General features: G+C 65.9%; 3 protein-coding genes across 4 annotated transcripts; 2 read left to right on the forward strand and 1 right to left on the reverse strand.

Moving 5' to 3' along the window:
* The first annotated feature begins 696 nt into the window (after window positions 1-696).
* On the forward strand, window positions 697-7857 carry AEBP1 (AE binding protein 1). The gene is made up of 21 exons (XM_054517508.1): window positions 697-931; window positions 1032-1511; window positions 1731-1796; window positions 2167-2238; window positions 2350-2436; window positions 2864-2980; window positions 3074-3163; window positions 3718-3789; window positions 3874-3948; window positions 4025-4134; window positions 4272-4411; window positions 4499-4583; window positions 4660-4804; window positions 4893-4981; window positions 5210-5333; window positions 5408-5604; window positions 5890-6069; window positions 6147-6486; window positions 6577-6716; window positions 6790-6889; window positions 6967-7857. Exons 1-21 carry the CDS (start codon window positions 697-699, stop codon window positions 7515-7517), a joined length of 3495 nt encoding a protein of 1164 aa, XP_054373483.1. The 3' UTR covers window positions 7518-7857.
* Window positions 7819-13388, reverse strand: POLD2 (DNA polymerase delta 2, accessory subunit). Its single transcript, XM_036396667.1, has 11 exons — window positions 13233-13388; window positions 12320-12561; window positions 10389-10510; window positions 9796-9919; window positions 9609-9723; window positions 9243-9441; window positions 9057-9137; window positions 8623-8780; window positions 8390-8517; window positions 8212-8313; window positions 7819-8134 (listed from the first exon to the last, which is right to left on the reverse strand). Exons 2-11 carry the CDS (start codon window positions 12537-12539, stop codon window positions 7977-7979), a joined length of 1407 nt encoding a protein of 468 aa, XP_036252560.1. The 5' UTR covers window positions 12540-12561; window positions 13233-13388; the 3' UTR covers window positions 7819-7976.
* Window positions 13389-13501: 113 nt separating this feature from the next.
* LOC118695218 (prosaposin-like) lies at window positions 13502-15625 on the forward strand. 2 transcript variants are annotated; one of them, XM_036396669.2, is made up of 5 exons: window positions 13502-13997; window positions 14447-14571; window positions 14649-14759; window positions 14839-15011; window positions 15529-15625. In XM_036396669.2, the coding sequence occupies exons 1-4, from the start codon at window positions 13958-13960 to the stop codon at window positions 15004-15006; spliced, it is 444 nt and encodes a 147-aa protein (XP_036252562.1). In that variant the 5' UTR covers window positions 13502-13957; the 3' UTR covers window positions 15007-15011; window positions 15529-15625. The 2 variants fall into 2 exon arrangements, with proteins under 2 accessions (XP_036252562.1, XP_036252563.1); XM_036396670.2 differs by having other exon boundaries at window positions 14450-14571.
* The last annotated feature ends 939 nt before the right edge of the window (window positions 15626-16564 follow it).

Below are 16564 nucleotides of genomic sequence, written 5' to 3' on the forward strand. Positions count from 1 at the left end.
GCTTTGGGAGTGCAGGGGTTGCTGGGGTATGGGGGCACAGGGGGTACTTGGGTTTGGGGGCACAGCATACAGGCAGTGCCAGGTATGGGGTTACAGGGGTATGGGGGCACAGGGGCACAGCTGGTGCTGGGTTTGGGGGCACAGGGGGTGCTGTGTACAGGGGCACAGGGGTTTGGGGGCACAGGCCTACAGGCAGTGCCAAGTGCCCACCCGTGCTGGGGGCACGGTGCCGGTGCCAGCCCCGGGGCCCGGCCCTTTCACGGCCCGTGGGGCCGGGCTGGTGGCACCGGTGTCCTGCCGGTCCCCAGGCCGTGTGAGCGCTGATGCAGGGTCAGCCCCCGCGAGCCGGGCCCCGCACGTCGCCGGTGTGGGCTCGGTACCGGTCCCGGGCAGTGCCGGTGCCAGGCAGCGCGGGTCCCGGGCAGTCCTGGTGCTGATCCTGGTGCCAGTCCCGGTGCCGTTGCGTGTTCCCGGCAGTCCCGGTGCCGGTCCCGGTGCCGGTCCCGGTGCGGGTTCCGTGCGGGTTCCCGGCAGTCCCGGTGCCAGTCCCGGTGTCGGTGCCCGTCGCGTCCGGTGCCATCCCGGTCCCGCTCAGCGCCGGTGCCGAGCGGGTCCCGCCCCCGGCCGAGCGCCGCCCCCCGCCCGCCCTCGCGGGGCTCTCGGGGCTCTCCGGTACCGGGGCCGGTGCGCGGCGCGATGGTCCCGGCGGGGCCGCCCCGCTCCTGCCTGCTGCTGACGGCCGCGCTGCTGCCGCTGCTGCCGGTACCGGCACCGGGAGCGGCCCCGGGGCCCCCCGCGCTCACCGACGCCGAGATCGAGGAGTTCCTGCGGGGCTTCCTCGCACCCGGGGACGGCGGGGACCGGGACCGGGACGGGGACGATACCGAGCTGGGCTTCGGCACCGACCTCAGCACCGGCACGGCACGGGTGAGTGATGGGCACCGGGATCCCGGGAACGGGACGGGGCTCCCCCGGGCCGGGCCCGCCCCGCTCACCCCGCTCGGCCGCCGCTCCCCCTCCTGTCCCCGCAGGCGCTCCGGGGTCGCTGCCGGAGCCGGAGAAACCCAGGAAGGGGAAGAAGGAAAAGCCCCCCAAGAAACCCAAGGAGAGACCCCGGGGGCCCAAAAAGGACAAGGACAAGGACAAGGACAAGGAGCGGGGCAAGAACAAACCCCCCAAGAAACCCAAGGAGAAGCCACCAAAAGGCTCAGAAAACCCAGCAAAAAGCTCAGAAAAAAACCCAAAAAGCTCCGAAAAGCCCCCAAAAGGCTCTGAAAAGCCCCCAAAAGGCTCAGAAAAGCCTCCAAAAGGCTCTGAAAAGCCCCCAAAAGGCTCCAAAAAGCCCAAGGAGAAGCCACCCAAGGCCGCCAAACCCTCTGGCAAGAAGCCACCAGTGGCACCGAGCCCCCCCACTATCCAACAGCCCTCACAGGGCAAGGAGGATGGAGAGATACCCGAGTTCCTGGAGCCTTCTCACAAGGAGGAGGAGGAGGAGGATGGAGGTGTCCGAGGTGAGATTTTGGGGCACCCATCTTGCCCCTGGTGGGGTTGGGGGTCTCAGCCCAGCAGAGCTTCACCCACATCCTGGCAGCGTCCAGCTGTGGCTGGCCGGGCTCTGTCCCCCTGGGTTTCCCCTCTGTCCCCCCACTTTCCTTCCCACTGTGGGGCTGGGGGGCCAGGACAGGGCCTGGGGAGGCCGTGCCAGCCCCTCACTCTGTCCCTGTCCCCAGCAGAGCTGGAGGAGCCCCCAGAGAAGCGCTGGGGGCCGGGCCGGGAGGACTGGAGCCCTGAGCCAGGTGAGTGCCCAGCCCCAGGGCCACCACCCTGTGTCCTGGGGACGCTCCTCTGCAGGCCAGGGCCACCACTCTGCACACTGGGGCTATCTCCTTGTGTTGGGACTCCTTCCCTGTCCCCAAGTGCCACCTTCCTGCACCCCAATGTCACATCCCATCTCCCCAGGGCCATGCTCCTGCAACACGGGCCACCTCCCTGTCACCTTCCTGGACCCCTGTGTCACCTTCCTTTATCCCAGCACCATCTCCCTGCACCCAGTGCCATCCCCTGTGAGCCCCAGGGCCACCTCCCTCCACTCGGGGCTTCCCTCCCGTTCTCAGGTGCCACCTCCCTGCTGTCCCCTGCCTCACCCTCCGTGTCCCTTCTCCCCAGAGGTCCCCGAGGAGCCGGAGCCCCCCACCCTGGACTACAACGAGCAGCTGGAGCGGGAGGACTACGAGGACTGTAGGGAGCTGGGCTGGCACCGGGGGCACTGGGGGGCACCGGGGGCACTGAGGGCACTGGGCTCGTCCCCCTGCTCTCAGCACACTCCAGTGCCGCCCTCTGTGTCCCCAGTCGAGTTCATCCGGCGGCAGCAGAAGCCCCCCAAGCCCCCGGGCAGGAGGAGACCCGAGCGGGTGTGGCCCCAGCCCGAGGAGACACGTACGTGGGAGGGGGGGGCACGGGGCTGGCACCCCTCAGGGTGACCCTGGGGACGGTCCCCAGCCCTGGGAACCCAGGGTGACCTTGGGGGACAGTCCCCAGCCTTGGGTGACATTGGGGACAGTCCCCAGCCTCGGGAACCCAGGGAAGCAGAACTTTGGGGCAGCTGGAGCTGGGGTGGATGTGGGGACAGTGTAAGGGGTGCAGGGACCCTGTAGGGGTGTGAGGGTCTCTTGGTGGCACGGGGGTCCTGTGGAGACACAGAGAACCCTGCAGGGACATGGGGACCCAAAAGGGAAATGTGGGTGCCCCTGGGGGGTGCTGACCCCACAGAGGACAGAGGGAGCCCTGCAGGGACAGGGGGCCCCTCTGGGGGCCCTCGCTGCCTCCCCATCTCCAGCACAGCCCCTCTCCCCGCCCCCAGCAGAGCCCGAGGAGCCCCCCCCGCGCCCCCCACCGCAGCCCCTCCCGCCGCCCCCCCTGCCCGGCCCCGTGACCGAGGGCGACTACGGCGAGGGCTTCGAGCCCCCGGACTACGACGACTGTGAGTGAGAACGGGGAGGGACGGGGAACCCCAACACCCCCATCCCTGCCCCCCGTCTCCAGAAGGCTGCTCAGCCCCCCCTGTGCCCCCCAGGGTCCTACGGGCTGCCCCCCCCCACCAAGCCCCACGAGCACCCGGACAAGGAGGACGGGATGGAGACGGACGAGGAGAAAATCAGAGCCTGTGAGGGGGTGGAGGGGCTGGAGGGGGGGACATGTGGGTCCCAGGGTCAATGGCAGAGCCACAGGGAGGGTGGCATGTCCCTGGGCTGGGTTCCGTCCCCATGGTGGGTGTCAAATCCCCACAGTGGGTGGCACATCGCCAGGGCAGGTGGCACGTCACCAGGGTCGGTCACATGTCCCATGGTCAGTGGCATGTCCCTGAGACAGGTGACACATCTGCGTGGTGAGTGTCACCTCCCTGGGGTGGATGTCTCCTCGCCAGGATGGGTGTCATGTCTTCAGGGGTGGTGGCACATCCCTGGGGTGGGTGGCATGTCCCTGGGGTGAGTGACATGTCTGCATGGTGAGGGAGGTGGCATGATCCGGGGGTGGGTGTCACACCCCTGGCATCAGTGGCACGTTCCTGGGGTGGGTGGCATGTCCCTGGGGTGAGTGACATGTCTGCATGGTGAGGGAGGTGGCATGATCCCGGGGTGGGTGTCACACCCCTGGCATCAGTGGCACGTTCCTGGGGTGGGTGGCATGTCCCTGGGACTCGTGTAACCTCCCCAACAGCGAAGCCCAAGAAAGAGGAGGAGGAGGAGGAGGAGGAGCGCTGGGCAGAGGAGAAGGGCCAGGACCGCAAAGGTGGGTGCTAACCCCCATTCCTGTCCCCTCACACCTGTCCCTGTCCCTGTCCCTGCCCCCTCACTGTGCCTTCTCCTTTGGCAGGAAAACCCAAAAAAACAGGAGGAAAGAAGTGGGATCCAGATGAGGAGGAATGGGCCCCTCCAGCAGAGAAGAAAAGTGAGCGTCCCCATTGTTGGGGTGACAGGGACACCCTGCTGGGGGGGATGAGCCCCTCACCCCCTGCTGTCCCCAGGGTGTCCCCCAATCGGGCTGGAGTCCCACCGCATCGAGGACGACCAGATCCTGGCCTCGTCCATGCTGCGCCACGGGCTGGGCGCCCAGCGCGGCCGCCTCAACATGCAGGTGAGGGTCACCCCCAGTGCCCGCCCCATGGCTACGGTGGCAGCCCAGTGCCCACCCCACGGGTCACAGTGGCACCCCTGCCCGTGCCCCACGGTCACAGTGACACCCCCCTGCCCACGCCCCCTCCCTCTCCCCAGGCGGGCCCCAACGAGGAGGATTTCTTCGACGGCGCGTGGTGCGCGGAGGACGACAGCCGCGCGCACTGGCTGGAGGTGGACACGCGCCGCATCACGCTGTTCACCGGGGTCATCACCCAGGGCCGCGACTCCCAGATCCAGTACGGCCACCTGGGGCTGCAGCCGGGGACCTGGAGGGGGCAGCAGCGTGGGGACCCCCGTCCCAACCTGTCCCTGTCCTCCCACAGCGATGACTTTGTCACCAGCTTCTACGTGGGCTTCAGCAACGACAGCCAGCACTGGGTGATGTACAGCAATGGCTACGAGGAGATGGTGGGGACTGTTCTGTGTGGGTGGCGGGGCAAACATGGGGAGAGACCCTCTGGGGTACATCTCTCCCTCCTGGCAGATGTTTTATGGCAATGTGGACAAGGACACGCCAGTGCTGAGCGAGTTCCCCGAGCCCATGGTGGCCCGCTACATCCGCATCTACCCCCAGCGCTGGAACGGGAGCCTCTGCCTGCGCCTCGAGGTCCTGGGCTGTCCCCTCTCGGGTAACAGTCACCCCAAAGCAGCCTGGGGGCCACGGGGGTGGGACCTCTGCAGCCATCCCCCGCTGCTCTGTCCCTGTCCCCTCCACAGCTGTCAGCAGCTACTACAGCCAGCAGAACGAGGTGACCTCCACGGACAACCTGGACTTCCGACACCACTCCTACAAGGACATGAGGCAGGTAGGCACTGCTGGGGGCTGGGATCCTCTGTAGGGGATGGGACGCCCATGGTGGTGGGATCCTCTATGAGGAGTTGGCACATCTTTGGGGCACAGCATTCTCTGTGGTTGTGGGCACTTCCATGGTGGTGAGCATCTTCATAGGGTGGGACCCTCCATGGGCGTGGGATTCTCTGCAGGGTGTGGGCTCGTCCCCCCAAGCACTGCCCCATGTCTCCCCACCCTGCAGCTGATGAAGGTGGTGAATGAGGAGTGTCCCACCATCACCCGCATCTACAACATTGGCAAGAGCTCACGGGGGCTGAAGATCTACGCCATGGAGATCTCTGACAACCCGGGCGAGCACGAGACGGGTGAGGGAGGTGTGAGGGACCGGGGCCCCCAGCCACGGTGCCGGGTGTTTGCTGATCCTGCTGGGCCCCTCCAGGTGAGCCCGAGTTCCGCTACACGGCGGGGCTGCACGGCAACGAGGTGCTGGGCCGGGAGCTGCTGCTGCTGCTGATGCAGTTCCTGTGCAAGGAGTACCAGGACGGGAATCCCCGCGTGCGGGGCCTGGTCAGCGACACCCGCATCCACCTCGTCCCCTCCCTCAACCCCGACGGCTACGAGCTGGCCCACGAGGCGGTGAGGGGCCACGGGGCAGTGGGATGGGGCAGGGGAGCAGCAGGGGAGGATTTGGGGTGCTGGGGTGGGCTGTGGGGCAGTGGGATGGATGGGATGGATGGATGGGATGGCAAAGCAGTAGGATGCAGCCCTCATAGCTCACCACTGCCCTGGGCTGGCTGCAGGGCTCCAAGCTGGGCACCTGAGATGTGTCAGGGAAGGGGATGGGACCTGGAGCAGTGGGATGGGACATAGGTGGTGGCACACAGCCCTCCTGGACTCACCAGTGTCCTGGGCTGCCTGCAGGGCTCTGAACTGGGCAACTGGGCACTGGGTCACTGGACAGAAGAGGGCTTTGACCTCTTTGAGAACTTCCCCGACCTGGCCTCGGCACTGTGGGCAGCCGAGGAGAGGCGGCTGGTGCCCCACCAGTTCCCCAACCACCACATCCCCATCCCGGAGCACTACCTGTCCGAGGACGCGGCGGTGAGTGCGGCACAGGGCACAGGGGCGGGGACAGGGTGGCAGGGGGTGACACCTCATGCCCCGTGCCTGCCTCACAGGTGGCAGTGGAGACACGAGCTGTCATGGCATGGATGGACAAGAACCCCTTCGTGCTGGGAGCCAACCTGCAGGGCGGGGAGAAGCTGGTGTCCTTCCCCTTCGACACGGCCCGGCCCAGCCCCCCGACACCAGCAGCTGCCCCCCGCCCGCTGGACTACGAGGACGAGCGGCCTGAGCTGCAGGAGACCCCCGACCACGCCGTGTTCCGCTGGCTCGCCATCTCCTACGCCTCGGCACACCTGAGCATGGCCGAGACCTTCCGCGGGGGCTGCCACGCGCAGGACGTCACCGACGCCATGGGCATCGTGCAGGGCGCCAAGTGGCGGCCCCGGGCTGGCAGTGAGTTGGGGACAGGGGCCTGGCTGCCCCCCTAACCCGGCCACTGGCAGGTGAGCGAGGGGCTGGGTGGGCGTGTCTGTGCTCTTGCAGGTATGAATGACTTCAGCTACCTGCACACCAACTGCCTGGAGCTCTCTGTTTACCTGGGCTGTGACAAGTTCCCACATGAGAGCGAGCTGCAGCAGGAGTGGGAGAACAACAAAGAGTCTCTGCTCACCTTCATGGAGCAGGTGTGTAGTGGGGCATGACCACAGCTGCCCCAGATGTCCCACGCAGTCCCACTCATCCCTCTCCCTCACTCAGACCCACCGGGGAATCAAGGGCGTGGTGACAGACCAGCAGGGAGAGCCCATTGCCAACGCCACCATTGTGGTGGGGGGCATCAACCACAATGTCAGGACAGGTAGGTGCTGTGAGGAGCTGGCAGGGCGCTGGCAGCACCGTGGCACCCCCAGCCCACCTGCTGCCCCCCAATTGCAGCCAGCGGCGGGGACTACTGGCGCATCCTGAACCCGGGCGAGTACCGCGTGTCGGCGCGGGCCGAGGGCTACAACCCCAGCGTCAAGACCTGCCACGTCCTCTACGACATCGGGGCCACCCAGTGCAACTTCGTCCTGTCCCGCTCCAACTGGAAGCGCATCCGGGAGATCATGGCCATGAACGGGAACCGGCCGATCCGCCGCGTGGTGCCGGGCCGGCCCATGACGCCCCGCGAGCGGCTGCGCCTGCGGCTGCGGCTGCGGCACCGCATGCGGCTGCGGGAGCAGCTGCGGCTGCGGCGCCTCAACGCCACCACCACCACCACCGGCAGCCCCACGGGCCCCCCCAGCACCGCCCTGCCCTTCCCCTTCAGCAGCACGGCCTACACGCCCTGGAGCCAGGAGCCGCCCACTGCTGGCACCTGGGAGATGGACACCGAGACAGAGGTGGTCACCGAGCTGGTGACAGAGACGGAGGGCTGGGAGCTGCACACGGGCACGGCGCAGCCCCTCACCACGGCTGAGACCTACACCATCAACTTTGGGGACTAGGGACACTGCAGTGACCCCTCACTCTGCTCCAAGCCACGGTCGGACGCTTTGGCATCCGCTTCCAACACCTTCCCTGAGCCCAGGCAGCTGCTCCAGGTGGGCTCCAGCCCCTCACCTTGCTGCTTCCAAGGACTGCAGGCATTGTTGCCAACAGCTGGCTGCTGTCAGGGACATGCTACCCCATCCCTCGGAGCTGGGCAGTGCCAGCCCACTGCCCGTGTCCCAGTGGGGTGGCAGGGTGGTACTGCTCTCCTGGGCAGGGCCCATGGAGGCGGGCACAGCCTTTCTCCCCTCCATACAGTTTTTGTTACACAAATAAATCAAGTTATATTGATATGAACATCTGGTCCCTCCAGTGCTTCCCCAGCTCCGTTGCCCCTCGCAGACAACAGAGAACGACAGTGGGTGCCAGGACCCCTTGAGCGGTGGGGGCTTGTGCAGTCTGTGCCCTCCCTGTGGTCAGTGTCCAACTTCCATGTCCCCGTCCTCAGTGTCAGCCCCGAAGCTGGAGAAGGTGATGGGCTGGCAGCTGAGGTCGCGCAGGTTGACGAGGCAGGCGGTCTGTGTGGCACTGAAGTCCGGCACCATCACCAGCAGCACCCGCTGCCCCTCCTTCCCTGCAAGCACAGGTGGGTGTCAGGCAGAGGAGCCCCCCGGCAGCCCCAGGAGGGTCTGGGGGTGCTGTGAGACCCACCTTGGAGCAGCTTGGACTGGAAGCGGGGCGCGTTGCCACAGAAGTAGACGTGAGGGCACTCGGTGAGGATAAATGGGTCGGATTTGTAGAACGGGTAACAGCCTGGGGAAGATGGGAATTAGGGGGGCAGCCCCTGGCAAAGCCCCCTCACTCAACAACCCCCCAGCCCTCACCATACCCAGGGTGTCTGGGGCTGTGGGGCTGATGTGTCCTGCCAGCAGTGTCCACTCCAGGATCTCCAGGTAGTCATCCATGCTGCTGTACTTGAAGATATCACTGATGTTCTGTCCCGATGTCCCTAAAAACCTACATTATGGAAGAGGGGGGGGGAGCTTTAGATGCTGGGTGTGCCGGGACGTGTCCCTCGGTCCCACGGCACTGAGAGCCAGCAGAGCTGGCAGGTTTGCCTACCTGACCCCGTCCAGGCTGGCCTGGTAGGGGTTGGTGACGAGGCGCAGCGTGGCGTAGGCGCTGGCCAGGGGCAGCATGCAGCGGTGCAGGGGCTGCTGTGGCAGCGTGTAGTTGGTGGGGTCAAACTCGCCGGGCATCACGTCCACGGGCACGGAGGTCTGTGGGCAGAGTGGGATCAAACCTCCCTCCAAGGGGGCTCAGGGAAGAGCCCTGGTGTCACTGCTGCTCCTTTTCCCCAAGACACCCCACTCAGCTCCACCAAGGATCCCAGGAGAAGGATTTGGAGCTGCCTCCCCATGTGGGGTGCTCAAAGGGAAGCTGGGTGCTGGGGAAGGGGGTTCTGCCACCCTGCACCCCAGACTGCTACCCCACCTCAGGAACAAGGCTCCCTCCCCCAGAGGAACCCGACTTCCTGGCCAACCCCGAGCACTCACACAGAGCTGCAGCAGGATCTCATCCAGCATCTTCACAGCCTCCACACTTGCAGCCTGTGTCTTCTTGGTCAAGTACTTGGCCTGGGTAAGTAGAAAGACAGTGAGGGACAGCCCTGCACCCCCTCTGCCCCCTCCCCACACCCTCCCAGTGCCCCAGGTGAGGCCACAGCCCCCTCCTTGCCATACCTTGTTGATGGTGTCCCGGCTCTGGGTGTTCTGGCTCAGCAGATTCCCGGCCAGGATGACACGGGTGATGTGAGCAGCGCAGCTCTGCTCGCCCTCTGCACCCAGCTGTCCTGTCACCACGTCCACCAGCAGCTGAGTGCTCAGCAGGGCCTCCCCACTCATGCTGCCCAGCCCCAGCCCCGAGGCCAGCAGCACGAACCTGCACGGATGGAGAGGCTCAGTGTGCCACACTCCCAAACCAAGGGGCTCAGAGAGCCGGGGCAGGGGGCCCAGACCCCCTGGCAGCCCCCCTGGCACGAGGGGCTCAGGGATGCAGCAGGGATAGTGCCAGCCCCAGTGCTGCTGCTGCTGCTGCCGCTGCCTCACCGGTCGGAGCTGGGCCCGCTCCAGGGCAGCGGGGGCGGCAGGTCGGCCAGGCAGTGATCCTCCACCAGGAACCTGCCATCCTCTTCCTCACGGCCATACACAGCCACAATGGTCCCTGTGGCACAGCAGGCAGGCACTCAGCCCCAGCCAGCCCCTGCAGAGCCACCAGAGCCACGCTGTCCCTCACCTGTCACCAGCCTCTGCACATCAATGGCTCCATCCAGCTTGATCCTCTGCAGCTCATCCTCCAGCATCAGCTCGTCACAGGGCTGGATGTACTTGGGCAGGGGGGGCTGAGGCACCAGGTTGTGCTGCGAGGGCACAGGGACAGCTCTGGTGGCCTCGGCAAGGACCAGCAGCCCCCAGGGACCTCCCCAACCCCAGCCCCCCACCACCAGTACAGCCAGCACCCCAGCTGGGGGGCCTGGAGCTGGAACCCCCTGGAGGGGCTGGTTTCACTCACTGAGATAGAGTGGTGGTAAGTGGATGGGGGGACAGATGGACAGGGGGTGGGTTTAGACTGGATATGGGGAAGGAATGTCCTGAATCCCTGGAAGTGTCTAAGGCCAGGCTGGACAGGGCTTGGAGCAACCTGGGCAAGTGGAAGGTGTCGACACACGTGGACACCAAGAGGTGGCACCAAGGTGGCATCCAGGGCCAGGCCATCCTGCTCAAATCTCTGCCAGTTCCCTGGCTACAACAAGCACGGGGAAGCCCTGGTGAGCTCTCAGGTGTGCTGGCACAGCCCCTGAGCTGTGCAGAGGAGGGTGAGCCCATTACCTCCTCGCTGATCTCCTGCAGGATGGAGGGCTGGAGCTGCATGGCCTTGAAGAGCGTCCCCACCACGCAGCACTTCTCTCCCTCCTGCAGCTCCGAGAGCCTCCGCAGGGCAATGTCATCCCCTGTGGAGACACGGGGGTCAGCTCAGTGGCCCTGGGGTGGCGGCGGGCAGGGGCAGAGCTGGCGGGAGCAGCTGCAGGGCCCCGGTGCTGGGGAACGTTGGGAGCCTCCTGCCCCTCCTCTCCTCGAGGCACGGCGCCCAGCAGACATGTGTGGGCCAGATGGGGCCGAGGAGCATTCCAGAGCCTGCAAGCCTGCAGGCATTTCCTCTGTGCTGGGGGGAGAGCTGGGTCACCATGCTGTGCTCAGCTCCCACTAACAGCTCTGCCCGGGAAGGGCCCAGGATGCACCCTGGGCATGGGGGGCTGCTGCTCCTGCTCTCCACCCTGGGGACGACCCCAACAGGAACCCACTCAGCACCCCCAAACCTGATCTCTGCCAAGGCCAGATCTTCTGCCCCAGATACCTGCTGGAATTCAGGATCCCCATCACTGCCAGAGAAGGTCCTGGCATGCTGACAGGGCCCTAGGCTTTAGGCAGGGATCCACAGGGGATGTAGGCTGGGAGACGAGCAAAAAACTCCCTCATCACAAGGTGAGCCCAAAACTGGGGACCCAGAGGTGCTCCAGCCCCATCCAGTGCGTGTCCTCCCATCCAGGATGTGGCTGTGGGACTGTCATTCCTCATTTAACCTAGCCTGTGAAGTCCATCCTGAGCCTCACAGAAGAGTGAGGAACCTGCTTCTGGTCTCCTCTCCCAAAACAACACTGCCTGCCCCAGCTCCTCGTCCTGTCTGGGTGACATTTCTCTTCCCCAAAACCCCACTTTGCTCATCACGTGCTGCTGAATGTGACTTGTCCCAGGGAGAGCACCCCGCTGCCATCGCTGGCACCCCACACTGGAAACAAGGCTTCCCGAGCCCAGGAATGCAAACACTCTGAGTCAGAACAAAAACAATCCCGTTGAAGTTTCTTATTTTTGGCTCAAGCTCCCCAAAATGTGTGTTTGGGGGGAGGGGGCTGTGCTCTCCAGATTTCTGCCTGCAGGCACTTCCTGCTGGGAGACAAAACCCCAAAATCTGGTCCCATCCCAGGACTCTGGGAGGTGGAGCTTTACAAACCACTGGGTCCTGTCACACTTGGCAAAGCCCAACCAAGGAGGGACATCCGCAGTGGGACCAGCACTGGCTTTGCCTCCACACAGCCCACGGGGCTGGGGAGAGCACAAGAACTGTGCTGGCCCAAAAGCTCCCACTCAAGGGGTTTTTGCCCATAGAAGGGCAAAGCTGAAAGAAATTTGATCTCAGGCCGGGGAGGGGGGGCAGTGTTGCTTCATCCTGCGGATGGAAACTCTGAGCGAGGGTCCCACCCGCAGAACCACAACCCCCCAGGATAGGAAACAGCCCCCCCAGCACAACCAGCACCTCTCACCCCCCCTGCACCCCACTTCCTGGCCTGGGCCCCCCAGCCCCACCCTGACAAACCTCACACTCAGCTCCTGCTCCCCAAAGCGTGTGGGGGGACGTGACAATCGTGGTGTCCCTGCCCCAGGGCAGTATTTTCCCTGGGGCAGTGTTTTCCCCAGGGCAGCGTTTTTTACAGTGTTTCCCCTTTCCCCTGGCAGTGTTTTCTCCTGGGGCAGTGTTTTTCTCAGCGTTTCCCCTCTCCCCCAGGGCAGTGCGTTCCCCGGGGCAGTGCGTTCCCCTCTCCCCAGGGCAGTGCGTTCCCCGGGGCAGTGCGTTCCCCTCTCCCCAGGGCAGTGCGTTCCCCTGGGCAGTGCGTTCCCCCATGCATGCAGTGCGTTCCCCAGGGCAGTGCGTTCCCCAGGGCAGTGCTCCCCTCTCCCCCGGGCAGTGCGTCCCCGCTGCTCACCCCAGCGGCCGCGGGCGCGGCGCTCCAGGAGGGGCCGCATGCCGGCCAGGCGCACGGCGTACACGTGGGCGTACTGCCGGCAGAAGCTGCGCTCGCCCAGCCGGAACGGCTGCGACAGGTCCGAGTACCCCGCCACGGGCACCCGGGGGAAGGTGGGGGGCTGGCCCGAGGGGGGGGCCAGCAGCCCCTGCGCCGTGGGGGCCGCCTGCTCCGAGAACATCCTCGGGGGAGCGACCGCGGGTCTGCAAAACAAACCGGGGAATTGAGAATGTGAATCCGGCCCGGTCCGGCTCTGCAAAACAAACCGGGGTTATTGAGGGTCTGGGTCCGGCCGGGCCACCACTGTTACCCCAAGGAACAATAGGCCCCCCGAAAATGATCCTTACACCCCCAAAATACAAACCGCGCCTGGGTCTGACCCTCCCTGTGCACGCTGCACCCCTCGGCCCCCCTTCCTCCCACCCAGGGCACCCCCAAACCCATCCTGGCGACCCTCAGCACCCTTCCTCCCCCCCAGCACCCTCAGCCCCCCTCTCCTCCCACCCAGGGCATCCCCAGACCCATCCTGGTGATCGCACCATCCTCTCCTACGATCTCCCCCCGAGCAGGACGCCTGAAGCCCCCACAAAGTGCACCTCGGCCACCGGATCCCCGCAGGGCCCTCTCCCAAAGGGACCCAGGCCCTGCACAGCCCCCTGGTCATGCCCAGCACCAACGGCCCCAACAAACACTCTCCGTCTGGCACGAATCCCCTCCCCGCGGCACCGGGAACCCCCCCAGGCCACAAGAGACCCCCCAGGCTGCGGCCCTCACAGGACCCCCCCAGCCGGGTCTCCCCCGCTCCCAAACGGGCACAGCCGCTGGGCCGCGGCCCGGGGCTCCCGCCGGTGAGGGGTCCGAGGCCGATCCGTACCGGAGGGGGGGGTCAGATGCCGGTCCGTGCGGGGTCAGGGGTCAGGGGCCGGTCCGCGCCGGGTCAGAGGTCGGAGGGTCGCCGCCGGTACCGGGGCCCGCCATGGGGGCGGGGCCGCGGCGGGAAAAGGCGCGAAGGCCGCAAACACGGAAGCGGTGCGGCGCGAGGGGAAGTGACGTCAGAGCCGCCGCGGGAACGGCGGCGGGCCGGGGGCGGCGGCGGGCCGGGGGGGCTGGGGGGGGCGACATGGCGGGGACCGGGACAGCGAGAGACACCGGCACCGACCCGAACCCATGGGGTGAAGGGCACACCGGCACCGACCCCGAGGGGACACCGAATCCTTGCGCTCCCCAGAGCCCGGAGGGGTCCCGGGAGGAGCCGGGACGGTCGGCCAGGCCCTCCCCCCCCCAGCTCTGGGGCAGCGGCCCTGAGGGGCGAGGCTCGGGGGGCTGAGCTCCCGGTGAGGCTGGGGGTGCTGAGTTCCCCGTGTCCCCCCGGGCTGCTGGGGGTGCTGAGCTCCCCGTATCCCCCCGAACCCCTTCCCGCGGGGGTGGAGCTGTGAGGCAGGAAGGGCCCTGGGAACAGCTGTGCTCAGGTTTAAGGGGTTTTGGGGTTTTGGTCCCCCACCCGCACAGCCCGCGGCCCCGCTATAAAAGGGGTCAGCACGCAGGCAGTCACCACGGCCAGGCACTGTCGCTTGCTGTCACCGGCTCAGCGGGCTCACCATGGCTGCCACCCTCCTGCTGCTGTTGCTGCTGCTGGGAGGTACCGGGACCCTCCTGCCTCCCCGGGGAGACGGACAGGACACATGGGGACAATGGGGATGGCAGCCTGTGTGCCTGAGTTGGGAGGCTGGAGTCTGTGTGGGGAGCTGTGTGTGCCAGGGATGGGGTCTGAACAGGAACAGGCACTCAGGGGTGTGGGGAGGAGGACAAGGGGACAGGCAGGAGGGATGGTGGGGTGTGGTGGGAACAAGCACCTGGGGGTGGCAGGGATGGGGTCTGCCTGAGGACCCAGGGATGATGGACACGGTGCCCATGTTGGCACTGGCACCTGGGGACGTTTGGGGACATGGGGACCTAGGAATGGTGGGAACAGAAGGATGTGAGTACAGGCAGGAGGGATGGTGGGGATGGGGCTGAGTACCTGGGGCTGGTGGTTTAGGGTCTGGGCACCCACCCTGCAGCCATGCTCACCATCCTGTCCGCCTGCAGCAGCTCAGGCCACGGCCCCCTCGCCCTGCCAGGGTGACCCCAGCTCCTGGTGCTGGGACACGGCCACGGTCACGCGCTGTGGCTGGGAACAGCAGTGCCAGTACCTCCAGGACAGCCTGGCCCTGGTGAGCACCCCAGCCCCGAGCACTGCCAGGGCCACCTGGGGCTCCAGGCAGCCCTGAGGGTCTGTGTGTCCCCACAGGGGGATGTGGCTGACGGGGACAGCGTGGCACAGGGCAGGAGGTTGAAGTGCAGCCTGTGCACCAAGGTCCTGAAGAAGATACAGGCGCTGGCAGGTGACGACCCTGATGAGGTGAGGAGTGATGAGGGCCTGGGGGGCCGGGCTGGGGGGCCTGTCCCTGTGTCCCCCTGACCTGTGGTGGCTTTGGCAGTCGGCAGTGCAGGCAGCTCTGAAGAAGGGCTGCCGGGCACTGGGCCGGTCCGTGGGCAAGAAGTGCCAGAAGCTGGTGAGCAAGTACCAGGAGCAGATCAGTGAGGGGCTGCAGAACGGGGACCTGCCCCAGGACATCTGCGCTGCCATCGGCATCTGCCGCTCCTGAGCACGGTCAGTGCCCACCTGCATCCTGATCCTGCATCCCATGGGCTGATCCTGCACCCCACATCCTGCGTCCCCATCCCATACCCCATGTCCCCTGCCCTGTGTCCTGACCCCATATCCCTATCCTACATCCTGCCCCCATATCCTGATCCTGCATCCCACAGGCTGATCCTGCACCTCCCATCCTGCATCCCCATCCCATACCCTGTGTCCTTCACCCCACATCCTGCACCCTACATCCTGATCCTGCACCCTGCATCCTGATCCTGAACCCTGCATACTGCACCCCACATCCTGATCCCATATCCCCCCTCTGCATCCCACACTTTGCACCCCACGTCCCTTACCCCAGACTTGCTGGAGGGGTGGGAGCGTGCTTAGTGTTTCAGAACCTTCCCTGCTGCACTCGGTAGGGTGGGGGTGAGCCAGGTCACCCCCCAGTGCGTGGTGGAGCAGGGGGAGGGCTGGAGGAGCTGCTTCCACTGGCCCCTGACTCCCCCCCTGCTCTTTCCTTTCTCCACAGGCACAGCCCCGAGTGCCCCCAAACCCGACACCGCTCCAGCCCCGATGCCCCCACAGCCCAGCCATCCCCTTCCCCACAATAAACTCCCTCCTCTGGCTCCAGGGTCTCGCTTGTCTGCCCTGGGGGGACACGGTGACAAGGGTGAATGGCACCAGGCACTGGCAGGGGACAGCCTGGCCCTGGCCTGCCCCCAGCAGGGCCACGGTGACATCAGAGGCGCCAGCGGGAGGGTGGGGATGTGTCTCATGTGGGCTAGGGTGAGCGGTTACCTTCACACACCCGGGTGGTGCTGGCTGTCCCTGTCCCCTCCCCGTGCACCCCATGCCTGGCACTGCATCTGTCCCTGGCACTGTCACTTGTTACCCGCTTGTCACCGGCACTGCCATGGGCTTGGGATCGTCCTCACGGTCCCAGCTGAGCACGGGGCATCCCTGCTTCAGTCCTAGCCAATCAGAGCACAGGGAATCCCACACCCCTTTCTTTTTCTTTAATTCCAGCCAATTGGAGTGCAGGAAATCTCTTCTGTTTGCCCTCGGCCAATCAGAGCAGAGAGATTGCAGTTCTTTGAGGGCTGCCACCAATCAGAGCTCCAGGATGGCTTTCTGGTGCTAACCAATCAGAATGCAGGGAATCCTGCAGAGGGATCCCCTTTGAATCCCCGTCCCCACCTGCAATGGGGATCCCAGTGCCTTTCAGGGGACATGGGTGGGGACATGGCTGGAGGGGACCCCCAGTATGCCCCCCTCCATCTGGCCCATTTCTCGTGCACTCCGGTCACCCTCTGCACCCCAGGAATCGCTGGTGGGGAGCTCCGCTACCCTGACATCCCCCCCAAAGTACCCCCAAAGAGCCCCTCATCTCTAGGCCACTGCCCTGGGAGGGGCTTTCTCCCAGCAAAGGGGCTGGGATGTTCTGGAGGCCCCCTTGCTGCAGCTGTGTGAGGATGGGGGAGGGAAGTGAGGGCACAGGAAGCTCCGTGGCCGCCCCATAGGTGTGGGGCAGCGCCATGGGGGTCTCTCTACCAGCACGGGGAGAG

This window comes from Molothrus ater, chromosome 28, assembly GCF_012460135.2.
Source record: "Molothrus ater isolate BHLD 08-10-18 breed brown headed cowbird chromosome 28, BPBGC_Mater_1.1, whole genome shotgun sequence".
NCBI classification, from domain to species: Eukaryota; Metazoa; Chordata; class Aves; order Passeriformes; family Icteridae; genus Molothrus; species Molothrus ater.